The 27,318-nt window shown below is 38.4% G+C and overlaps 1 protein-coding gene across 11 annotated transcripts in view; it reads left to right on the forward strand.

Moving 5' to 3' along the window:
• Nucleotides 1–27,318, forward strand: part of LOC138811488 (ecto-NOX disulfide-thiol exchanger 1) — a 542,054-nt gene that overhangs the window by 331,444 nt on the left and 183,292 nt on the right. For 10 of the 11 annotated variants that reach the window (XM_069999196.1, XM_069999197.1, XM_069999187.1 and 7 more), the window contains 2 exons: nt 2,320–2,463; nt 3,330–3,467. In XM_069999196.1, the coding sequence (XP_069855297.1) occupies nt 2,394–2,463; nt 3,330–3,467 (208 nt within the window). In that variant the 5' untranslated portion in view covers nt 2,320–2,393. The remainder of the gene's footprint in view (nt 1–2,319; nt 2,464–3,329; nt 3,468–27,318) is intronic. The other variant, XM_069999195.1, reaches the window with a different exon arrangement.

Genomic DNA, 27,318 nt, shown 5'->3' on the forward strand with positions numbered 1-27,318 from the left:
TCCTAATGGAACAAGGTGGTTTTTTTCCAATGAAATAGGAACAGTTTGTTAAGGTGGCCAAGAAAAGTATAGGAAGGAGCTATGGTTTCCAAGCCACTTGATGTCCCTGTGTAGCATGACTGTAATCCACTGATAAGTACCACTGGAACAGACAGTTACAGAGTCAAGGAAAGTGAATACCATCCTAAAATACTGTGGCAAAAATTCAAGGTGAAATGTGACCGGAGAGGCACAAGTCATAAAGCCTACAAAGTTAAGGGATGTTCTGTGACATAATGTTCCAGATCTGCAAACTCATTAGACAGAAAAAAAGAAAGAAAGGAAAAAGATGTGATTGATGCACATTTGGAGAGATCTGAGCTAGAAGGAAGCCAGCCAACTACACTTCATTTGGAAGATAAGTAAGACAAATAGTGACCTTGCAATGATCCAAGACAGCTCTACTTCGGGGCCATTTAAGAGAAGAATGAGCACATGCTAGCCTGGCTATGCCTTGGTGCTCTGCAGTGGTTGGAGTGGAGAGAGAAAAGTGCTTTGAGGTTTAATCATAGAAAGAGTGCTGGTAAATGGACAGCTACAGGGCAGCCATTTAGGTTAGCTCTGTTTTTCTTATGCTATTGAATTTATTTTCTATGGTAAGAATCTCTGTCTGATTCTCTTATTGCTTGAGGTAATTGAGGCATAATACATTTGGATAGTAGAGTTTCACGGCAAGGTGTGAAGTATGTGTTCTGAGGACAGTTTACTTCCAAAATTGAACTTATTCACGCTGCTGGATGATAGATGATGGGGAAAAATAAATCACTGTGTTACCCTTCTTCTTGTTGGAGGATAGTGAACTGCTGAATCCATGGAAATCCTGTTCTCCTTATTCACCTATCCCTGAGACCTAGGCTTCCATTTGAATGGAACTTCTGCTCCACTGGCAAGAAGCATTTCAGTATTTAAGGGATTGTTATTCTTCAATCTAAATATCAAAGAAATGCAAGAACACACACTAATACTGCCAAACTTCATATAAGGTACACTTGAGGAACAAACATTTAAATCTAAAAATGTCATTAGCAGGGCTCTGAAAAAAAATATTTCTACTTAAATAAAGACAAATTAAATTCAACCTTATATCTTTACATCAGCGCTCCTTAAGGACAAACTTTTCAGATCTCTTGTCTAGATGGTAAACTAGTGCAGGTTCATTTAAAAATCGGAACACATTCCAGATGCCAGTGGCTCACACCCATAATCCTAGCTGCTCAGGAGGCTGAGATCTGAGGATCATGGTTCAATGCCAGCCGGGGCAGGAGACTCTTATCTTCAATTAATCACTCAAAAACCAGAAGTGGCACTAGATCTCAAGTGGTAGAGCATTAGTCTTAAGTAAAAAAGAGGCTCAGGGACAGTGCCCAGGCCCTGAGTTCAAGTCCCACAACCGACCAAAAAAACCCAAAAAAAACCAACAACAAGAAAACCCCAGAACACGTACATGTTCTGGGTTTGCATTTTTAAGAGTGGAGAGAAGGCACACTATTTTACAGTGCAATATAAAGAGGCCTTTTATAACTGTACTAGGGATTTTATTGTTATTTACATATTTAAAAAGGCTTTAATCTATAGTAAAAACATGAACCTATGGATTATGAATGTATGTGTATGTGTGCTTAAGAAGGCTTTGTGATTCTAAGTAAAAGTCAGCCAACTATTGGCTAAAGTTAGCATTCCATACAACTAAAAAGACAAATGATTTTTCTTTTCTACCTCAGCCTTCTAGATTTCTTTAACACACGGTATGTTCTTCTTCCCTCTGGCTTTTCTTGACTATTACAGCTCAAGTTCCCACCTTTGCCAGCCTCACAGTAAAAGGGATCTTCCTCTTCCTCCTATTTTTCCTATCTGAATACATTTCACAGACAACAGTCATCCAAAATACCAACATCAATTAATTTTTTAACTTACAGAAAAATCACCTTGGTCCTAGGCTGCCTTCTCTATTGATGTACAGTGTATGGAAAAACCTGTGTCAGGGCTGATAAGCTCTGGCTATGGACCTTCTTCAGGAGGCAGGGCTTGTATGCACTTACAGATGGTTCTGTTTATCAGCCAGCCAGATGCTAGGTGAGAGGACAAACAGGTTGACCCATGGTGTTCCAAGCAATTGACTGAACCACAAGACAACTGCTAAAGGACGGGCAGGAAACAGCTTTATTTCTACCTGCAACTGCTGGAAGTTGCTCTGTGTTGTTTGTGTTTGTGTAGAGTTTGGTCTGTGAAGTTCTGTCTGAAACTATTAGGTTTCTCACTACTCTCCTTCCCCTTTTGCAGAATCTGATGATCTCAGAAGGGACCCTGCATTCAGCCATCAAAACGGTCCTGCCTCCCAGTATGCTTGTAATTCAATGGTAGATGCAGGACGAGTTGAGAGTATCACCCAGTGCTCCCAGGAAATTCCTCAGATGATGGCTGCAGGTAAGTGATGCTGGACAGCATAGCACGTAAAGAAGGCTTTTTGCCTTTTGGTTGGGAAAGCTTGCTTAGCCATGAAAGTAGACATTGGACTGGAGGCTGGGGCCCTGAAAACCATCCAGGCCATGAAGTTAATGAAAACCATATAGCATTAACTCAAATCTAACATATTCTACTATTTTTTTAAAAGCTCCATACCACTTGTTTTAAATTTTTATTTATTTTATGAAAGCCATTGCCTACAAGAAATGGATTGGAAAAGTCACTTTTCTTTAGTAAGAAGCTTTCAAAGGAAGAAAGATGTGACATTATAGACAGTACTGAGGGTTGGCAACTGTTTTCCTTTTCTATATTATTTTTATTGTGTGTAAATAGTTGTATAAAGGGATTGTAATTCAACATATCATTTTATGAGTACAGGGTATTTTGATCAGTTTTCATAGTAGATAGATTAGAAGACACACCTGATCCAGAATCACACCTGGAGACAGATGCATTTATTTATCCTTAGTCTACTAGCCAGGTGACTTGCTTCTTACTAGGACAGTGCTGCTGCTTTGCCCCACAATCTTACCACTGAAATAATATTTCACCCACAGAAGGAAGCGGTTCCTTATTCTTTTTTTTTCAGGAATCCTAAATGGAATACTGATTATAATACAATACATGTCATAAAGTTAACTCCCAGAAAGTGTTTGAAAAATCTTTATGTTTATGTCTGGAGGGAAAAAAAGTGCTATAGATGGTATTGCTTTATTCTTTTTAATCGTTTGGGAATGTGCAAAATGAAGCCTTGTATCTCTAAAAATGAGATTTTCTTTAAAGCTTTTTGCCTATTGACCCTAAGACACAGTTTGCTTTCTCCACAGCAGCTGATGGTTTGGGGAGCCTAGCAATAGACACAACCCAGCTCAACATGTCCGTGACAGATCCCACAGCCTGGGCCACAGCCATGAACAACTTGGGCATGGTTCCCGTGGGGTTGCCTGGACAGCAGCTTGTGTCTGGTAAGCTTCCTCTTGGTTTCAAAGAGACTTGTGGCAGTGCCAAAGGGTGAGGGTGACAGGTGCCTGGTAATCTTTCTGAGCAGTGGGTGTTGAACATGTTCCTTGATTTATGATTGGGGCATGTTTAGCAGACTGCGCTGAGGATTCTTGTTCTTACCACCTTGCTCTCCTGCCTGTCAGCCATTGTCAAGTGGTGGTTACTGCAATCCACAACATCTCTCCTCCGTAGCCTTGTGATACCAGTTCATTTCCATATTGGTAAAGAGTGGCTAGCACCTTCCATTTGTAGAACTCATTCTTGTACATTCCCCCATTTGATTTCTGTTTTTGTTTGAGATAGATAAATATATGATTTTGTCATTGTTTCTTGCTAATGTTCCCTTATTTCAAGGAGAAAAACAGAAAACCACATTTGAAGTAACTTGTCCAGCACTGAGGTGACAGCTAGAAATGAAGCTCAATTGACATGAAATGCTACATTTTCTGTCCACCACTCTTTGGAATAGTAATACAATGCAATCAATAAATAACATGTTTGGGCTGGGAAGGTGGCTCAGTGGTACAGCGCTTGCCTTGAATGCCTGAGGCCCTGGGTTTGATTCCTCAGCACCACATAAGCAAAATGAAAAAAGCCAGAAGTGGCGCTGTGGCTCAAGTGGTAGAGCTCTAGCCTTGAGCTGAAGAGCTGAGGGACAGTGCCCAGGCAACAGAGTTCAGGCCCCACAACCGGACCCCCCAAAGAAAAATAAATAAATAACATGTTTGGAAATATCACCACATTAAAGGTTGTTTAAAGATCTGGTCATTTCATTCAACATGTGTTCACTGAAGAGTTTACATATGGGTTGTAAAAAGTGATTTGGAAAGTAAAATATATACATTTATAAGGCCTCGAGAAGCATGTATATCTAAACTGGAAAAGGGCCTAATAATAAGAATAAAAAAATAATATAGATCAGGTAGTAGCACAGACTAGTTATGTGGTCATTTCCAGATTGATCACTGGGGTTCTGAGGGACAGGTTATGTCCGAAGAGATAAATCACATCTACATGTCGGTACCCAAAGCAAAGCTTAATTGGTAAACAAACAGAAATGGTCCTTGCTTTCCCAGGACTTGCAGTAGAGAAGTGACAGCGAAGTATATCGAAGTCTTGTTGCAATAGCCTGGGACAACATGTTATATGAGATAGATAGTATGTACTAGGCCAGTTGTTTTGGGATGCTCTTAAGTTCTGTCCATAAACCTATGTACTTGATGCTTTCTTTCCTTTGCTTCCTTTCTCCTGTGTGTGTGTGTGTGTGTGTGTGTGTGTGTGTGTGTGTGTGTGTGTGTGTGTGTGTGTGTGTGTTCATGTGCGGTTCAAGTATAACTAGTGACAGATAAGAAGTTCTACTGCTAGTAGAAAACTAGAAGTAGAAAACTTGCCTATCAACAAAAAGGCCCTGAGTTCAAACCCCACCAAAAGTCTAAATTAGCTGTATTAAATTATATTTATGGGCATGCATACATTATGTGTATGTAAATACATATACATACATACACATTTTAAATTCAGGGCTTAATGCTTGTCAGCTATGTAGGTGCTCTACTACTTGAGCTGCATTCTCTCACTGTTTTTTTTTCTTTTGTGTTCAGCTAAGATTTTTGCTTTGTTTCATGGTGGGCCTTGGATCTTGATCCTCCTATTATACCACTCATGAAGCTAGACTTATTTTTTTAATATTTTAATAAGATAAGAAGATATGAGGGTAGCTAGGAGATGGGAACCTGAGGGACAGAACAAAAGATAAAGTTTGAATTATAAAACATATACTTAGGATATGTACACAATTTTTCAAAATGCTGTAGTAGGTATACAATTGAAGATTAGTCTGTGGGGACATGCTAATAAATGACATTTTCTATCTGTTACACAGGTGGTTATTACATAGGCTTTATTCTCAAAAGCATATCTGGATAGGTATTTTCTTCTGATACTCAAAAGTAAAGACTTGTATTCTTCCAAGTTTTATCAGAAACCTAATTGAAATATTCAGACATCAGAAATTACATTACTCTTGTCTCACCTCTCATTTCTCTCAGAAAGTATAGTATGACTTCTACAGTAAGCCAAACCCTCAATAATTCATTATTTTTTCTTATGATTTTGAGTCTTCTGACATTTTAACTGTGGCCAATTTATGATTTTCCCAGCAACTTACCATGAAAAGAATTACAGCCCTCCTCGTTATCGAAGATTTACCGTACCTGCCCTGAATTACATTTTCTCTCTTCTGTATTACCCACACTGTTTTTTTGAGCTTTTTGGAGTCTCTCTGGGTCTCCCTTCCTCCTTGTCACCACCTGGCTGACAACAAAACTTCTCTTTGCTTTGTTCTCAGGGCTACTTAGCCAGAAATGCTGGTTGAACTGGCTGCTAGTCCAGTTTCGTTGTGTTTGGTTAGTGTTTATGTACTTTCTTGCACTCTTTCTTTCCATACAAATGTTTCTATCATAATGAATAAAAATGTTTTATTTTGCATTTTTATTAACATCTTATCTTAAATTTTTTCTATTTGTACTTTTGTATTTAAATTTAAAATGATTCATCAGATAAATTATTCAGTTTATTTAGATATTCTGAATGTTTTTATTTATATTTTCTCATTTTTACTCTTTCTTAATTTTCCATAATCATTTAAGTAGTTGTCCAAAGGAGTTGTCAGTTAACAAAGCAGTTTATGAATATTGTGCATCTTGCTCAGTGTTACTCCTTTCCCTAACCACCCCTCCCACACTCTTCTTGTATTCTTGACTACATTCTCTCTCTCTTCTCCTTCTTTATTTGTCTACCCACTTTCTCTTGACCCTGCCTTACCCCATTCTATCTTGTGTTCTGTTTTGCTGAACTTTGACTTTGCTTTTCCTTGAATTGACTCTATTTCAGTTAATAATTTGTATACACTGGCATACCACCCAACGTATTTGCTTATAGGTTTATACACTGAATCTAGCTTTTATATATAAGGGAAAACCAGTATCCTCTCTGGGCCTGACTTAACTTCACTTAACATAATTTTTTCTAGGATTTTCCATTTCTTTACAAACAGTACATTATCATTCTATTGAATGGATGAGTAAAAATATGTGTATATATCATGTTTCTTAGAGAACTCCATTTCTCTCAGCATATAAAAGCATTTTACCTTTTACTTTGACATAGTGATTATATTTTTTATGGAACTGATGTGGTACTCAAATGGGATAACTTACAAAAAAAATTCACAAAACCCACATCTCTGATGTAATCATTCACTAAATGGTAGCTCTTTCTTTTTCCAAATAAATAATATCACTGTGAAAATGTTTAAGCATAAGACTTTTAGCACTTGGGATTTTTTCCTTTGGAAATATATCCTTTGGATATATTCCTACATGGAGAACTATCAGATCAAAAGAAGAAACAGTTAAAATTTTTCTTTCTATATACAAGGCAATTAATTTCCCCCCAAACCAAATGTACTTAATAGTTCTAAACTTGATAGTCCAAGATGACCTTGTATTACTTTGTCTTGAATAAGATCTTTTATTCTTTTATGATTTGAGACCTCCTGGCTAAATTTGGTTCAGTGTGTGGTGGTACTATTGGAAATATAGTAGACCTTAGGAGGTGGGGCCTAGCAGAGGAAGTTAGATCATTGAAGTTAGATTATGGGGGTTACGGGGGCCCTGGCCCAGCCTCTTCCTCTCTCTTTACTTTCTTGCTGCCTCTAGGTAAATAGCTGTGCTCTACATGTGCTCCCAGCATGATCTGTTCCCTTGCCACAGGCCCAAAGTGATAGGGCCAAGTGACCATGGACAAAAATCTCTCAAACCCTGAGCCCACATCATTATTTTCTCCTTTTCAGTTGCTTTTCTCTGGCTTAATGTTGCAGTGACAGATTAATATACTTCATTTCTTTCTTGCTTCCATTTTATTTCCTCTTCATATTTCCTATTGGTAAGTAGATTTTTCTCATCCTGTCTTCATTCATCAGAGAGAATTCTACGTAATTTATTTTGAAAGGACATGTATTTGGTTATGTGTTATACATTGTAATCCTTAATTTCTTATTACCAAAAAATATTTATCTGGTCTGGTTTTTTTGCCTCTGTAGTGTTATTTCTTTTCAAATATTTTTGTCCTTAAATGTGTTCTTTAATTGCATTTATGAATACAGATGGTTTGCCTACTTTAAAACTTGAAATGTATTTTTGATTTTTCCCTACCTTCATTGGCTTTGCCTTCTCTTATGAGAAATTAAGTTCTTGAACATTTTTTGCCTCCTTCTGAAGCATGTCATCTGTACTATTGATCTTTTCTTTTCTTTTTTCTTTTTTTTGGCTCCAGCGCTACCTTATTTGGTTCTTGTAGTTCTACAACATATTTGTAGAAAGTGCCACCTCTTTTTACTGAACCTGATAGGTACTTTCTTTTCAACCTAGCCACAGAGCTACAAGAATCTGTCCTTCCCTCAGTGTTCAGGCTGGCCTCCTCTGTAGTTCTTCAGTGTGGCTGAAGAATGTTACAGGCAGTCTCTAACATTTCAGGAGGGACTTAAAGATTATTTAGTGGAACATTTCCTCCAAGAAATCCTCTCTAAAATATCTCTGACAGGATTATGGAGAGGCTGGATTTTATGAGCACTTGGCTTTCTCCCAAAGTTTCTGATATTTCTAAGTGACCAAGCACTCTTCCTATATTTGTTAAAATTAAACTGACAGTAAATCTCATTTCTCACTACTTCTTCAGTTTGTTGAGAGATTAAAATTATCAGCGAAGCAAGTTGTAAATTTTTCATATCCTCTGATTTTATCAAAACGATTTCCCAGGAAATCGTATCACTTGTTAATATCATGCCATACTTCCTGATGGTTTTCAGGTGCTTCCACAAATGCTCTTCCTGCATCTTCCTCCCTTTCATTATCATGACTTCATCCCTGCTTGATGCTTGACTCACTACATTGAATGCGCTTTCTTTTGTGCAGAATATACCATTGCATTTTTTTACTTGAGGCCTACATTTTATACTTTAAAGTCATACTTTATCAGTATTTATCTCTACCTAGTCTTATTTAATGTTTGTGTTAGCCCCATACTTTGTTTTAGTTTTGTGATTTTTCTCATTTGATGTTAATTTTTTACTATTAATATTTTGTGCATTGTTACATATTTATATTTTCTCTGTTGGTCTGTGAAATCTCTGTTCCACTATTACTGTTAAATAAAGTGAATATTCTGTAAAATATTTAAGTGGCCTAAAGCCATGGCAAATGGATTTAAATAAAAGTAAATTACTTTGTGAGTTTTCTCAAAGCCTTTACTGTGTTAATGTGCAATGTACAGTTTTCAAAAAGTAGGAACTAGTGTGTAGGATTTCTAGACTTAATTCTTCTTTAAAAACTGCCCATTAGCATTTCACATGACACCAAGATGCAGCTAGCCACAGTAGATAGTACCTGTCTTCTGTGGATTTCCATTGCCATCATCCATTTTTCTTTGCTATATGATCTTGTTTGTGATTTTGTGTTGTGTGGAATGTTGGGACACCCTATTTTCTTTTTTTTATTGTGAAAATACTGTACAGAAGGTTACAATTACATGAGCAAGGTAATGAGTACATTTCTTATCAAGCATTGTTGCCTCATCTCCACAAGTACACTCCCCTCTTCCCCCCCCCCCCTAAATTGTAAAGTTCATTGTTGTTGTTGTTGTTTTTGTCAGTCGTGGGGCTTGAACTCTGGGCCTGGATACTGTCCCTTAGCTCCTCAGCTCAAGGCTAGCACTCTACCACTTGAGCTATAGCGTCACTTCCAGTTTTCTGGTGGTTTATTGGAGATAAGAGTTTCATGGACTTTCCTGCCTGGGCTGGCTTTGAACTGAGATCCTCATATCTCAGCCTCCTGAATAGCTAGGATTACAGACGTGAACCACCAGCGCCTGGCTAAAGTTCATTTTTTGACATAGCATCTTGTACATCTCATTGTTGCAATGAGTCAACCTGTAGGCACACCCTATTTTCAAGTTTAAAGTAAATCTTTTGTGGTGCTGAAACCTTGAAACTTTTTTCTTAGTTTTCCTGTATATATACATATGCATACATATATAAGTAATTAAAATATTTTACCACATATATATTTTTTATGCTGATATTGAGGCATGAACTCAGGGCCTGAGCATTGTCCCTTAGCTTTTCCATTCAAGGCTGGCATCAGCCATTTGAGCCACAGTTCTACTCCTGGCTTTTTGGTGATTGGAAATCAGAGTCTCGTCCACTCTCCTGCCAAGGCTGGCTTTAAACCATGGATCTTCCTATCTCAGCCTCCTAAATAGCTAGGATTACAGGAGTAATCCACTTGTCTTTTTGTTATAACCCATGTGTAGTATTGTAAGTACCCTATAAATCTACTACTAACTGGAGGTGACATTCATCTTTGACTCTATGTTCCATAGTGTGCCATATTGTCATACTTCAAATGCTTTTTTCTAGAAGTCAGAATGCCTTCTTGTCATGTCCAGTGGAAGGGGTATATGCAAGGGAATGCCACATTCCCATCAGAGATTAATAATTCAAAGCTTCTACTTTGCACTTGCTGTCTAGTCTTTAGAAACTCTGGGGTCATCCTGCCACTGGCTTCCTGCTGCTCTGAGAATTTCAGTTCACTCATGGGAGGGCCAGGTGGGGTATACCCTATTTCCCTCTATGGTGTTTTTACTCATTTTTATTCTTCTCTGCTTCCTCTGAATATTTTTTTAAGTTTCCTTCTTGGGTTGTTAATCCTCCAAGGAGCACCTTTATCCTCTTTAATGTGCCCAGATATGAAGAGGCACTTGTTAAATCCTTTCATCTCCTCAAGCATCACCCTTTTAACTGGGATTTACTGAGCCAGATGTTGTACTGAATACTAGGAATACAAAACATAGAATCCCCTGTTATGTTGTTGAGTCTAGTGGGAGAAACAGGGAAGCGAAAATAAGCAAATGCGTATCAACCCGGTCAGTGGATATCTTACTAATAGAAAAGTATGCTACAGAATGTCTCTGCAGAATAGGAAGGAGAGTAGAAGGAGGACTAGCCCTGTCTTTCTGTAGAGGACTTCTATGAGCTCTCAGAGTGGCAATGTGGAAAATTGGCAACAAGAATTTCACATAGTAGACTGTGGGCATTTACCCAGATGAGAGATAGTGTTGGCAGTAACTCCAGTCACAGTCTAGCAGTGGAGATGGAGCCATGTGAAGCCACTCTAGAGACACATCTTTGTAGAAACAGCAGGCATGTGAAGGAGGGTGAAGAATTACCAGGACTCCTGGAAGTCTAGCCTTGGAAACTGAGAAAATGGTAGGGTCATTTCATGAAAGGTGGGGAAGGCAGGAAGAGAAGTAGTGAAGGGAAGAAAGCTGATTTCCTTTGGATGTGAGGAATCTAAAAAAAGCTCTTAGAAGGAAAGATGGTGAGCAGTCCACTTCAGTGACCTGAACTCAGAAAGGAAGGGAAGACAGGATGTGGCCTTGCCATCTACAATACACAGACAAAGTTGGGGATCCTTGGGGACCCGTCTGCCTTAGCCCTAGTCCTGCTATGAAAATAGGAAGGACCATTGACTCTTTAGCCAGGTGTCAGCCTGATTTCCAGTCATGTCCCCAAATCCTTCCTTTATCTACTTCTTCTCTTGTGATCTAGTAGACTCCTGTGCATTGCTGGGCTCCAAGGTCTGACACAAGAGCAGTGGTCAGAGATAACTAATGGAGCCTGTGAGTCCTGCTGGAACCATCTCATCAGTACACACATACTTGCAGAAGCACTGGCTTGTCAGCAAGCTGTCAGCAAGCCAGCCCATATGTTCACTTTTAAAGTGGAACTTGAGTCCCTCCAGATATTGAGGATAATGTTTTCTGACCCAGGTGTGATTAAGGCAGGCAGTGATCCTGGTGCACAGAGACGAGGCTTTCTCAAAGATGATGCCCAGACATCCTTTGGTTTCATTTCCTGTCTCTCTGAAAGATTTCTTATTATCTGGTGTCAGAAAACAAATAGGCCTTTGACTTAAATATCACAGTTTAGGTACTTGATACCATGTATCTTTTGACAGCTGTGTTACACTTTGCACAATTACTTAGATTTTTCTACCCAAGACATTAGAGCCATATATTGTTCTATTTATTTATTTACATGATGTCACTAGAAGTTCAAAAAAGTATACAGTATTACATAAGGAATCAGAGAAACAAAAATTTACATGACAACAGGTAATATTTTAAAGAACTTCGGTATTTCTACAGAAGTAGAGTTTATCTAACTAATTCTGCAAATAATTAATCACCACAGATGATCAATCAGAATCACCGCTGTGATTTATATTTGTGGATATTATACACAGAGACAGAGAATCTGCCTTTGGCAGGAGCTATGGGGATGGTTGGCTGAGAGAAGATTCTCTTAAGAGGTGATAGTTAGGTTTAGCCTAAAGATTATATTAGAGTCATCCAGGTATCCAGAGAGAAGAAATGGAAGAAAATGGGAATGTGAAAGGATGGAAACTATCTAAAGGAAGAAAATACACTGAACAAAGGCCAGAGGAGACAGGAGCCTGGATCTTTCGAGAGCATGAAAGATGAGTGTAAGTTGTCAGGGAGGCGGTGTCTGGGCTGGAGACAAGGTGGCAATTTGATGCATAACATGAGTCCAGAAGTGTTTAAGGTCAGATGATGTTTTCCAAGATAAAAATTACAATAGATTTCGTTTGAAGTGATACTTAATAAAAGTTGTTAGGCAGGTAACCTCTTAGTCATGTTGTGGTTGTTGTTTGAAGTCCTCTGACTGGCTTGTATGGAATCTCTTGAAGAGCCATAAAACAGGAAGTAGGATGTTCATGTGGAAGTCTGCTGCAGGTCTCACAAGGGATAGTTGAGGTAAACAGCCTGGATAGCTCCTTAAATGATTGTAATATTGAGTATCTAGTATGTATGGAAATTGCTATAGGTGTTTGGGATGATGTAACTTGTACCCTAGGTGCCGGTGACTCTTGTAACTGTCATTCTAGTAGTATTCTTATGGCATGTGTGTCTATACTATTACATGAGATAAGATAATTTGTGAAGAATTGTTCCTTCAAGCACACTTGCTTCTGTTGATACAAGGTAATTGGACTCACTGAAGGCAGATCAAGAATTGTTCTCCACTCTCCACAACTGAAAAAAAGCCTATATTTTTGTTGGATGGAGATGTTATTAAGTGAAATTCCTCATTAAATACTTAGCATAATATGGTAATTTTTCTCATCCATGGAATGAAAAAGATAACTTCACTTGCTGGGTATTAGATTTACTTCTTCTGAATTATCAATGGGTACACTTTTCTATTTGTAGTGCTATGTGTAACTTAATCTTTATTTTTTCTGTCATGCTCTCATATATACAGTGCTTATTAGCATTTTGAACTATGCTAGTCATTTTTTGATCCATTAGACTTTATCTAGAGAAAGTATTTTAAAATAATTGCATGCATATTTATACATGGATATTTACGTATTGTATTCAGTATATACATTATAAACAGAACATCTTAGAGAAGATTTGGTTTGGATAATGGCTCTGGGAGCTGAGGGAAATACTTACGTATACATTCGAAAATTGCAGCCTCGCTAATTCATCAGGGAAGAGAAGTAAAGTTAAATAGTTAAATTTCGATATTAACATAAATTTGAGTGTTCCTATCCAGGTATAAATGTGCCTGTATGTGTGTGTACATGCATGTACATTAGTGCATGTTGGGTAGTTGTGTGAGTGTAAAAACCTTTTATTTGTAAGTATTAAATATACATTGACATCTTTTCTGCATCACATTTCCTTTTATTATCCAATAACCTCGTTTTTACTATGTGTGAATACCATGTCCATGAATTGTAAACATAGCACATTATGCACTTAAACAGCTATACTTAAACAGCTTGAAAATATAAAATCGAGTAAACATACTATTTGATTGATTTATACTTACAATAATATAGGATGTATATGGCTTGGAAAAGTTACATTTACAGCTGGTCCTTAGACAACTCCAAAGTATAGCCTTGATGTTAGTTAGTTAGAAGGTAACCAAAATTGCTGGCCTCCTTATCTGACATCCGTGTTACATTCTTTTTCTCATAAATGAGTATTATCTTTCCAGATTAATTCTTTACAAAAACATCTCATTGTCCTTTCTTATCACGTTATGCTCTCATGTATGTTCTTGTATATATGGTAAGCATGCTGCATCTGTATGCTTACCTAATTCTATTATCTGTGACATTTCTGAAGCTCCTTCTCTTGATTGACTTCTCTCTGACTCTGGGTTTTATTTTTCAGTCTCTTTGTATGTTTAATAATTTTAACTATACCTGATATTATCTAAAAGGCTGAAAAGAGATGCATGGCTAATACATATTTTTATATACATATTTTATATAATACATATTTTAATACATATTTTTATCAGTTACCAAACACTGAATTTCTGGTAGTCAGAAGCTGAAGGTCTTCGATTCCTTTAAATATTTTTGAGGTGTAATCAGTGAGGTAGTCACTTCCCCCAAGTCTTCCTATTAAACTGGGGTAAATGGGTATGAAACAGTGTTTACAGTAGACATAATTTAGTCTTGTTGGTTAAGTAAAATACTTTTCCCAGAATATTGCAAGGTTTCTCCTTTTGTGCTGTTCAGAATGTGATCGATTCCCACCCCTTTGTGATCTCCAGAACAGGTTAGGTACTGGTAAAACTCAGGAGATGGGCTCCCAGGAAGGCTCTCAAGATCTCTGGAGCTAGATCTCTAATTGGCTCCTGATTCTGTGCTTGGTCCTGCAGCTTCCCTGGCCTGAACTCAGATGGATCTCAAGCTCTGTCTGATTTAAGTCATGTATTCTCTGTAGAACAGTGGCCACGAACAATCCGAGACGTCATTTTGTTTTCCTTCTGTTCAGCAATAATTTCCCCACTTCCCCAATGTCTAAAAACCGTTTTTTTCTTTGTGTATTTTGTTGTTGAGTTGGAGAGATAAACTCTGTCCCTGGTACTTCCTCACGGCTGGAGGCAGAAGTTTTCAGACAAGATCTTTTAAGAAGTGTACATGTGTTCTTTGGAGACATGATCAATATAAATCCAAGCCCATGACATGAATATTAAAATAATGATAGTAACAATACCTGTCAATTACTGAGCTCCTAATATTTCTTAAATACTATGAATAACTTGATTTGTTGAATCCTCTGCTACCTAGATATTAGTAACCACATTCTGTAGATGAGGGAACTGAGCCTGGGTACCCTTGACTAGCTGGCATACTTGTCCAGGCAAAAGGAAGTAGTGCTGGAATTGAAATCCAGGTCTGTCTCTCTAAGTAAGTTCTATCAAGATTTAGGGGGGAAATGACTAAAGCAAGCCTCTTATATGTTTGCCTCAGGTAAATCCTACCTTCCTAACTTAAAAAAAACATGTTAGCTGGTATTATATCATTGGAAGGGGTAGTGATATCATCAAGTTCTTCAGTATTGCATTCAAATTTTTAAAAAAATTCAGTTCCTTAATTGTATGCAGATAACTTTTTATTGTCTTTTAAATGTGAAGATTTCTAAGAAGCCCAAAGGGTTTCAGTGATCCAGAATTTGTACTACTTTTTTACTAGGAATAACAGCAATAAAAATATACTTCATGAAAGGCAGAAGCTGGTTACTCGTGCTTGTAATCCTAGCTCCCCACGAGGCTGAGATCTAAGGAACTTAGTTCAAAGTCAGCCAAGGCAGGAAGGTCGGTGAGACTCTTATCCTCAATTGACCACCAAAAAGCCAGACATGGAGCTGTAGATCAAGTGGTAAAGTGGTGTTAATCTTGAGCAAAAATGCTCAGGGCCAATGTCATTGCCTTGAGTTAAAGCCTTAGAACTGGTGCACTCTTCCTCCCCCAAAATTACACTCCATGAATAAGACCACAGTGGCTCTGTCCACAGGATTATGACAATAACCAAATAAATAAACAAGTGTGGTGATAATATATACACTTCTGTCTAAAAGTAATTTAAAAAGGCTCTCTCAAATAAAAGGAAAACATGAAGCATTTTAAGCTTAGCACAGATAATGACCGAGCTGTCTGAGAGTACAAGAGGCAGAGCTAGTGGGCAAGTTCCTTCGATGACAGAGGTGTAGGAAGTTCCAGGTGGCAGATTCCATTTCTTAGAAAAGAGGGTGAGATATTTTCTTAGGGTAAGTGGACAGATAAGGAAAGGAAAGTTTGAGGAGAGGAGAGAGTACTTGAAAGTAGTTACTAGGTCATGGAGAGGAAACTGGCCAGGAAAGGTAGTGAGGTTGTTAGCCAGTCTATGAGAGTCAGGAAGGTAGGATAAATCCAGCCTTAGGTTTCAGCAGGTGGCTGGAATCAAAGGGCAGGGATGCAAGAAAGTTGTGCACCTTGGTAGAAGGGTAATCCAGAGCTGGATCATGTACTAAATGAGGAAAAGGAAAGACTAAAGGTTGAGCAAAAGTGAATGGGAGGCTGGATGGAAAGAGCTTATGACAGCATACAGAAATCTGGAAAGTAGGAAAATGTGAAAGTGAAAGAGAGAGGGAATTATCCACTAACTTCATTAGTGGTATTTATAAAAGAAATATTATTTTGCTTTAGACCCTGAGGAATCACCACTAAAAGAAACAGATAGTAGCTTGAGAACATGTGGTCTCTGATTTGAATCTAGGCACTTTTCTCTTGGATGTGCAATATTAGGCAATGTTAAACTTCTCTGAATAGTGATTTCAGTGTCAGATAATCATCGCACGTTCCAGGATTGGTAATATAAAGTAGAGGACATGCTGGGGGCCCTTCACTCTTAGGAAAGCAGTATGAGGCTTGGGAATGGAGAGAGTGGCCTTGGAGGATTTCTTTTGAAGGCAATAAAAAGAGAAGATTTGACTCTTGTGAAAACGGTTTCCTTTTCCTGATATTTCCTGTTTTACAAATAATGACAACCATTCTCTTCTATAAGACACCATTCTCTCCCCTCCCCGTGCCCTGGTACACACCTGTGACTTTGAGAGTTTCCCACAAGTCATCTGAGCTATGGTCAACACAATGTCAACACTGACCTGAAACTTGAGGCCCTGGAAACTGCCGTTGGAAGTTTGAGAGTTTCAGTGTTGGCTGTTAGAGAAGCATAAAAATTCCCCAGTTGGTCTAGACATGGATAGGAAAGTAAATTTCCAAGTTCTTAAGTACAATGCTTGGAATATATATATATATATATATAATATATGTATGTATGTATATATGTACATATATGTACATATGTATATATGTATATACATGTATATGTGTACATATACATATATGTGTATATATACTTACATGTTCTTAAGTACAATGCTTGGATTATATATATGTGTATATTATGTATGCATATATGTACATATATATACATATTTATTTATTTATACTTGGATTTTTTTAAATAGCTGAACTTAAAAGTACCTAAAATATAGCTATAGTTGTAAAATTAAGAATTACACGTTGAGACTCTATGAATTCACCCACAGTGAGGTCAAAGGTGGATACTCTTAGAGCAGGAACATAAAGGCCTCTGGGCCTCTGATCATGTAAAATAATATTTATCAAAATGAACTCTAGGAAATGGGAATAAGAGGGTTCTTTCCCTTTTCTTTTTGTCTTGTTTGTTTGTATATCATTCTTGTGGGGGAGATAGGAGATATAGAAATAGATATTCAGCAGTGGTAATCACTAGACACTGTCTTGAAAATGAACTAAAAAACTTGTGGGTGGGGACGGGAGGGAAGAACTGGGAGAAAGGGAAGGAAGGGGTGACATTTTCCAAGAAAAAATGTACTTATTACCTGAGTTGTGAAAGAAATGGCAACCCCTCTGTAGATAATCTTTATAGAATTAATTTAAAAATTTAATTTTTAAAAAAGAATTATTGTTAAGGAAAAGGTGGTATGTCTGGTAGCATACCAGCCTGGAGTTAAACAGCCCAGAAAGAATGTAAGGCCCTGAGTTTAAGCTCCAGTATACACACACACATACACACACACACACACACACACACACACATACACACACACACACACATACACATACACACACACCACACACACACACACACACACACACACACACACACACACACACACACACACACAATTTATGGGTTGATTATCTTATGTGTTCAAGCACCGTGCTATAGTCTAAACATCTGCATCTTCCTGAAATCTCTGTGGTGAAATCCTAACCCCAAGGTGATGGCATTAGGAGCTGGGGCTATGGGGTGGTGATTCATGCATGGAGCCAGAGTCTCACTACTGAAATTAGGACCCTTATGAAAGAGATACAGAAGTATTCCCATCCCATCATGCAGAGCTACCAAGAAAAGACCAGGTAGGGGACAGGAAATGAGGTCTCATGGTACTTGAATCTGCCAGTGACTTGAATTTGGACTTCCCCGCCTTTAGGAATGTAAAAAATAACAATAACTTCTGCTGTTTATAAGGCATATAGCCGATAGTATTTTATTATGGCAGTCCAAGAAACCTAAGACATACTGTGTATCTCATTTAATATATTTTCATCTTGGAAAAAAATAAGATGTCCTAAGTTTTAAGACACACATTGTTGAACTGTAATAAACTGTATTTTCCTCCTCACCAGGGACATTTTCTTGCTAGTATAATAGATACAGTTTTGACCTTGAGGCTTTCCTTCCAAAAGTTAATGCTTATAGAACAAAAGGACACTTTATCCTTCAGGGGAAGGAGAAATACCACAGTCTTCAAGTTCCACTAAGTCTTTCTTACCACCAGAGCATCTTTAAAGAAATATTCTTCACATCATCGGATGGGACCCTCGTGACCTCCATTGGTTAATGCATCCTAGCCATTTATTCTATCTCAGCTGGAAAAATAGGCCTCAATGCCCTAATGTGAGCGACTAACGTCTCCACAGGGGACCCCTTGCCCAGAGTGAATCACTGCTGATGAGCTTCTAACCAGAGACTTTTTCATGAGCTGTGCAATCACTCAAAAATGCTCATTTTATATTTTCAAGACTTAGTGGCCTCTCTCTTGGAAACCTATATATTTGAGAACATCTTTTTGAATTTGTTCATCCCCAGCTGTGAGAAAATACTGCCTAGTCATGGGGAGGAAAAAGGCAATTTAGAAAAATAATAGAGGAAAATGATGATTTCAACTTTGTCTGGATTGTCTGGGCTAGGCCAGGAGTGGGATGGGGCATAGTGTCTGCAGGGACAGAAGGGAATCCAAATGGAGAGCCCTTGACTGGCCAGGGAAGGCTGGGAAGGACAAAGAAGTACAGAAAGAAGCCAGGGGTATGAGAAGCAGGAAGTGGTATAGGCCCTACAGACCAGGTATAACTGCTATTCTGTCCTGCCATACGGTGGCCCACTGGGCAAGTCCCATAGATTTCTAAGGCATTGCTATGCTCTCTGACAAAGGAGGAGGTTCAGCTTCCTTGAAGCTCAGACATTCCTGACTTAGAGAGAAAAATCCTAAAAACCAAGTACACAAATAATGATGAATGTTCCCAATGCTAGAATGACTAGCACTGGGCTAATGCCATCAGGAAATAAAGCAACATAGTAACTTTCCAGGGGAACACTAAGAAGAGTATCTCTATAATTAAGGTAATCTTTTCAGTCAGGATGGTGTTTTTGTTTGTGTATTTGCTCTCCCTAATAGATCCAGAGAGCTCCTGCAGAGTTAATCACACATACAGCCCTGTGAGCAATGTGGGAGAATCTTTGTAAAGAACTCTAATCCCTCTAGGCTTTGAAGAAACAAGGTGAGGGAAATGAGAGAGGGAAGGACAGATTCCTACTAAGCTTCTAGGTCTTTGACTTGGTGGCATTTACTGAGTAACCCAATTACCACAGGACAAACTTAAACATGAACAAACAGTGAGATACAGAATAATTTAAACGCTTGGATTGTATGGTCTTAGTTGAGCCAGTCTCTGAAAAAGAATATAGTGCTGTTTTTGTCTCACCAGTAAAAGATGAATAGACTATAGACTACCTAGACCTTGAATTGGCAGCCTTGTTTTTCTCATTGCTTTTTGCCATGCTTATATCTAATGTGTGTGTGTGTGTGTGTGTGTGTGTGTGTGTGTGTGTGTGTGTGTGTGTGTGTGTGTGTGTGTGTGTGTGTGTGTTTTGTCTGTGGTGCTAGGGATCACACTCAGGGCCTCATGCATGCCAGTCAAGTTCATAACTCCTGAGCTATATCTACCCTTAATTCTACAGCTCATTTCTCAGTGTACATTTTTAAAAGGAAATTAGAAATGTTGAGAAAATACAAGCACCAACACAGAGTCCTTATATTCAGTGTACATTATGGACAAAGTGAATTATGTAACTGGAGGGTACAGATGGGAGGGGGAAATGGGGAAGAATTATGGAAGAATGATTTTTTGTAGACATTATTATGGAAAGGATCAATGAGAGAATCCTTCACATCCATGCCAGGGGACCATGAAGCCTGTTGGTATTGACCCAGAAGTATAAGACTGCTAAGCACTTAATATTTTTTAAAAGAAAATATAAGCATGAAAGAACCAGAAATGTACTATTCACATCTTTCCCTCGTCAAAACACTTGTTTTTGTTGAATTTATACTCAAATGAAAAGGGGGAGTGATGTGTGCTGTAGGCACGTGGTGGCCTTCTTCTCTTGATGACTGAATAAGCACCGGACTCTAAATGTCCTCCTGCTGGGTCCAGTGCTTAGATGTGAATACTAGACCAGGCTATGCTTCTCCTGTCATGTAAATGGAGCCTGAAAGCAAAATTAGGAAGTATGATTAAATAAGAATTTGTTATAATATGATGGCCACAGTGTGAGAATATAAGAACTTAGCTCAATGGAATTGTAAGTTTAGAGAGCTAGAGAGGACCTTACTAAGCAATAGCAGCTTGTATTAGTATTTAGTGCTTTAGCCATACGCAGGGAAATTTGAGAGAAAATACACCATTGAACCTTAGTGAGCTGCTGCTCCATGGTATGGATGTGTCTTATATTATTCCTGAGCTTGTGGCAGACTTCATTTATTTGTCAGAGGGCCTTCTTTGCTACTGAGGTTTACTATATCAACATGGCGCATCAAGCAGCCATCGCTAGTATTTATGTAAAGAAGTCTTTCTGTTAACAGTGACCCAGACCTGCCATTTCTGGTTGTTTGTATGTTTGTTTTTATGTTTCCTGCAAAGGATTTATTACACACAGGTAAGTATCCAAGGTATCCTCGCTCATTCTTGGCAGCTACTTTCCTCCTGTCATCCAGGATATTGTCCCCTGCCTCTTCCCTCCTTTTGGTGAGGATGTGTTGCTGGGCCTTTTCTGAATGAGTGTTTGGGCACCTTTGTTCTTAGTAGTTTTTTGATATGGTAGATAAGTTGGGGCCTCCATTAACTTGGTAGGTTTGTTTGGTGAAGGATCCATGTTGGCAACTATGCCTCCGCTTCTTCATTTTCTTGAGGCCTTTGATGAGGCCTAGAACATAGAGTAATACAGAGTCATAGCAGACACTCTGCAGTGGTTGGGCCACACCTCCATTTCAAGCGTGAGAAGACAAAGGTCTGGAGAGGTTCTACTAAGCCCTGTAGAACAATGTTGTCTGTTTTCTTTGTTTCACAGGTTGTTTTATTTTTTGTTATTGTTGTTTTATCAGTTGTTGGGCTTGAACTCTGGGCCAGATGCTGTCCCTCAGCTCTTCAGCTCAAGGCTAGTGCTCTACCACTTGAGCCACAGTGCCACTTCTGGTTTTCTGATGCTTTATTGGAAATAAGAGTCTCATAGTCTTTCCTGCCCAGACTGGCTTTGCAATCCCTAGACATTCATGTCCTTCCTGTTAGGTTTTTAAAGAGGTCGCCGAGTAAGAACCACACCACAAATGTGGTATTCAGGTAAGGGGTAGGTTTATTCATCATTCTGGCTGGCACCAGGCCATGTTGGCCCTCCACATGGCTGGGAAAGAGAGCATCTGGGCCTGGGCTAGGCCTTCTCTAGGGTATGGGCAGAGAAAGGTGTGGCCACATCTGAATTCAGATGTGACCTCAGGGGATGCAGATGTGACCTCCTGCAGGTGTGCCAGTTGCCTAGGTAACGCAGGTACTGGGTGGAGTCTTTGCTGTGAGGAGGGTGGAGTCTGCTCACCATCCAGGAGAGTACCTTACACTTCCCTTCCATTCTGGATGAAGAATGTACCAGGTGTCTGTGTGTGCCACTGTGTTTTTCACAGAGTGAAATTGACCAAATGACTAATTCTTGACTTTGACTGCTAAGGAAACGATTTGACCAAGAAGAGTCTACATTATCTATTCATTCTTGGCAAGAATTTTTGGTAGGCATTAACATAAAGGAAAAGCCTGTGATATTTCTGAAGGCAACTGAGATAAGTATCAAATTAATGATCCATGCTATTTCTCCACATTCATAATTTGTCTTCTATATTCTCCCATTTTAATTTAAAATTTTATTACTTTCTTTGTTCATCTTCTCTTCATATAGTATCCATGTGTCTATCCAGGATGGACAGCTAGACAGCCAGGCATCCACTCTGTATATTCTGCTTAATGATAAACCCTGAGAGAAAGAACTAGGTCTTTTTCCTGACACAGTTCTTGCTACGGATTGATGTTATGAACACAGTGTCATGTTAAAATCTTAGTCTGAGCTAGTGGCACTCTTTTGGGAGAAAACTTGAAGAAATTGGGCTTTGTTGGAGGAAGTAGGTCACCTGCACCATTTCTTGAAAGGGTATCTTGTCTCCTTCCTGTCTTCTATGAGATAATTGGCCTCTTTCTCAACACATCCCTACCACAATAATATTCCTCCTTACCTAGGCCCAAAGTTATGGGTACTGCTGACCATGTATTGAAATCTCTGACACTGTGAGCTAAAGTAAATCTTTCCTCCCTTAAATAGTTTCTCTCAGGTATTTATCAAAGTGATTAAGAAAAATAACTAACAGTTAGTGTTCAAGAAATTCATATTAAAGAAAAAATCTTTTAGTTATGGTTTTTTATACTTTTTGTCCATGCACTCTTTATTAAAACCCTATAATCCATTTTTTTCACTTCTGGTATGAACAGAGGAAGTTAGAACATGCCTTCCTAAAAGGATCTTTTGTCAGTGTTTAGGCCTGAGTTAACTGCAATTGATAGCTGCAGGAATTTGTATAGAAGTTTCCTGTATCAGTTTCTGGTCCTTATAGCCAACTACATGTCAAAGCGGTGAAATACTACTGTGATTTGGCTGAAAATGAACTTCATTGCCATGGTAATTCTAAAACATACAACAATGCTTCAGATTATTCTCCCTCATTGTCTGTAGTTCGTATTTTTTTATTGTGAATTATTGATAATGGCTAGTATAAAATAACAGAAATGCCTGCAGAGTGCTGCCTGATTTTGCCTCAGCCTTCCTGCTCTAATTTATGACGGTGGTCAGGATAAGGGATCCATCTTACCCTTTGTGCAGAGTACTTTTGTGTGAGAGCAGAGGAAGGAACATAGAGGAAGAATTTCTTTTAAATATTTTTAAGAACAGTAATTCATTTCATGCTTTGAGAGAAGAGCAAAAGTTTCAAAGAATCTTGTAGCTTTAAAAAAAATATTGTTTTCTTAAAATGTGTATAAAAATAAAGCCCACATCTGCAGAAAATGTTGAAGCAACTTTATTTTAAAGCAAACCAAGATATTTTTGAATTAATATTATATTCCCACACTCCAGTTTTTAGGATTTATACTACTGATTTAACAGCCTGACATAGCCCCATAGACCTTCCTCCCCCTTCCCACCGCCGTACCTCCTTGGCTCCCATATTTATCCAGCTTTCACTGTGAAGAATTAAAGTTATTTCTGTTCTCCTGAAGCCCATATTTTGATGGTAGAAGCAGATAGTAACCAAGTAAACAAGTTAATAATTTCTATGAAAGAAATACTCCAATGTTGCAATGAATCTCTCCTAGGTCTTCAGGTGGCCAGGCAAAGAAGAGTTCTGTGGAGACAGAACTTCAGCTGAGATCTAGATGAAGATGAGAAGAATCTAGCTCTGAACAGAGTAGAGGAAAGAACCTGCATGAGCCCAAAAGCAGAAGAGCTTAACTTATTGAGGAAATCCTGCAGGGCCATTTTGAGAAATGAGGTAGAGACCATTAGGAAAAGATTATAATAGGAGAGAGGCCCTGCCAATGCTGGGAGAGAGCTTTCAACTTAATTCTAAGATTAATCAAAGATGATTTATTTTTCATTTCCTTAAGAGAATGATTACAAGATTAAATTTAAATGTTAGAAAAGAGAAAAGTGTGGCTGAAATTAGGAAAGCAACTCCATTCGTAATAGCCCCACAAAAAATAAAATACCTAGGAATTAACTTAACCAAAGAAGTGAAGGACCTCTATGATGAAAACTTTAAAATCTAGAAAAAGGAAATTAAAACAGAACTTAGAAAATGGCAAAACCTCCCATGCTCCTGGATTGGAAAGATTAACATCGTGAAAATGGCAATACTTCCCAAGGCTATCTACAAATTCAACGCGATACCTACCAAAATTCCAACCTCATTCTTCAAGGAAATAGAAGAGGCAATCCAAAAATTCATATGGAACAATAAAAGACCCCGAATAGCAAAAACGCTCCTCAACAGAAAGATCACTGCTGGAGGAATATCAATACCAAATTTCAAACTCTACTATAAAGCCATAGTAATCAAAACAGCTTGGTATTGGCATAAGAACAGACCTCAGGACCAATGGAATAGAATTGAAAACCCAGAAATGAACCTACAGACCTATAGCCATCTAATCTTCGATAAGGAAGCTAAAACAATAGAATGGAAGAAAGACAGCCTCTTCAGTAAATGGTGCTGGCAATATTGGTTAACTACATGTAGAAAACTAAAGCTAGATCCTTATATATCACCCTGTACCAGAATCAACTCCAAATGGATCAAAGACCTCGAAGTCAAAGCAGACACTCTGAAAATATTACAGGATGGAATAGGAGAAACCCTAGGTCTCCTTGGCACAGGCCGAAATTTTTCTGAAGAGACCCGGAAACACAACAAATCAAAGAAAGGTTGGACAAATGGGATTGCATGAAGTTGCAGAGCTTCTGCATGGCAAAGGACATAGCTAGCAAGATCAATAGAAAGCCCACGGATTGGGAGAAGATCTTCACTAGCCATACAATGGACAAGGGTCTCATATCTAAAATATACTTGGAACTCAAAAAATTAAACCACCCAACAACAAATCCTGAAAGAAACAACTGCCCGATAAATAAGTGGGCTAAAGACTTAAAGAGAAATTTCTCTGAAGAAGAAAGAAGGATGGCCAATAGACACATGAAGAAATGCTCAACCTCCCTAGCCATAAAAGAAATGCAAATCAAAACAACATTGAGATATTACCTCACTCCAGTTAGAATGGCAAAAATCAAGAATTCTAACAACAACAGATGCTGGAGGGGATGTGGACAGAAGGGAACCTTACTTCACTGTTGGTGGGAATGTAAACTTGTTCAACCACTTTGGAAAGTAGTATGGAGGTTCCTCAAAAGAATTCACATAGAGCTCCCCTATGACCCAGCAATCTCACTTTTGGGCATTTACCCAAATGTTTACAAACAAGACCACACTAAAGCTACCAGCACAACTATGTTTATTGCAGCATTATTTACCATAGCTAAGATATGGAACCAGCCCAGATGCCCCTCAGTAGATGAATGGATCAAGAAAATGTGGTATATATACACAATGGAATTCTATGCCTCCATCAGAAGGAATGACATTGCCCCATTTGTTAGGAAATGGAAAAACTTGGAAAAAATTATATTAAGTGAAGTAAGCCAGGCCCAAAGAAACATAGGTCCCATGGTTTCCCTTATTTGTAATATCTAGTATATGTATGAGTCAAGTGGAAAAGGTCAGATAATGTGATGTCAGGAAAATGAACCCTTAGATATGTATTTTAATGTGTTTTTCTTTCATGCATTTGTTTCTAACGCATTTATAAGATTATCTCTTTGTTGCTTTGTATGTCCCTCCCCTACAGTATAACCCCTGCTTTCACTATATTTGATGTCAGTATAACTTGTAGAGGAGATGGGGAAAAACAAGTCGTTTAAGGATACAGGTGGACCTGATGCAACAATGTGAAGTACAAGTTGTCATGTCGAAAACGAGCTTTACAACATTAGTTCTGGAGGGGGGGTGCAGGGGGGGCAGGGGAGGAGGTGGGGAGGATTGGGTGGGGAGGGGAGGCTGGGAAGGGATGTGAAGGGTAAACAAAGGAGGAGGCTGTAATGCTTGATAAAAAATGTACACATTATCCTGCCCTTGTAATTGTAACCCCTCTGTACAGTGTGTTCACAAAAAAAAAAAAAAAGAAATTGAGAGGAAGAGGAATGAAACACTGTGATCTGCTAAGAGAACACAGGTGGCCAAGAAGAGATGAGTGTAGCTCTGACATGGGGAAGATAGTGAATTGGAGAGCTGAAAACAAATTTGAGATCCATTTGAGAGAAAACTTGGGACTGTGTCATGGATTTGATGAGAGTAAAAAGTCATTGAGAAGAAAGTCTCAAGCTTCCTTATTCGGGCCAAGCCTTTGCAGTGAAAAATGTTTCATTAAGACATAGAAAAACAACAAATCTTTGGCCTAGGATCAAATAATGAGCCACTAAAAGAGAGTATTTTAAAAACCCAAACTGGAAAACATTATTAGCTGACACAGTCTGGAACTTGCCAAAAATTTTATATACTTACTGACTTTCTACAGGCATTGTCCTTGATAAATAATTGAACAAGTATAATATGTGTCCACTGAAGTTATTGGGCGCAGCCATCTGGTGCAGTGTCTCTTCTTTTGAACTATTTCCTCTTGTAAAGAGTAAGTTTATGTGTGTAAAGCTCATTTATATGCCATGCTTTTTATATCTTTGTGTTGTAACTCATTCTAAATATTTACTCTGGTCAATTAATTGATGATTGTGAAACCCACCAAAGTCCACAGAGCTTAACAAATAAGATGTATTGCTTCTCCTGCTGTGAAATAATAATGTCTCACCTCAGTGTTTGAACCTGCTCTCCAAAGTATATGCAATATTGTGAACAACAGATCTCCCACAATCCCCACCTTCTGTTAAGCATTTACACTACATCTTGTATTTACATATAAGTTATTTTTATGTACTCTCTTACACAAATGAGGTCACAAGACTAAGAAATAATCCTCCCCCAACTTCTCTTCCCAAGAATAATGGAAATTGTATTATCCTCAACCGAGAGACTGCAGACCAGCCACTGTTTCCCTCAACCCTAGTGATTTACCATCACAAATGGGATTATGTGCCTAAACACAGAGCTATTTTCACATAACCAGGATGATTCTGCTCAGCCCTGTGAAAATCCCCTTCACCACTTGCACTGGAGTACAAGTGACATAGTTGACGCTTATCTATAAGGTATATGAATTTATAGCTAGTGAGGATTAAACCTTTGGGACCTTCGAATTCCCCAATAGAAAATGTGTCTGCCAATAATGCTGATGCTCCTTATCCTTTCTTTCAAGGATCAATATGTTGGGAATGATCTACTTAAAAAAAACTTAGAAGATACCTTGGCATCAGTAAATTAAAAAAATATTTTATTATCTCTAAGTAGGTGTTCAAAGGAGTTGTCATTCACCAAAGCAGTTTATGAATATAGTGCATCTTGATCAATGCCACCCCTTTCAACATTCTCACCCAACCCTCCAATCCACCTCTTCTCTCATTT

The sequence above is a fragment of the Dipodomys merriami genome, unplaced genomic scaffold, assembly GCF_024711535.1.
Source record: "Dipodomys merriami isolate MVZ:Mamm:240054 unplaced genomic scaffold, mDipMer1.0.p SCAF_530, whole genome shotgun sequence".
NCBI lineage: Eukaryota > Metazoa > Chordata > Mammalia > Rodentia > Heteromyidae > Dipodomys > Dipodomys merriami.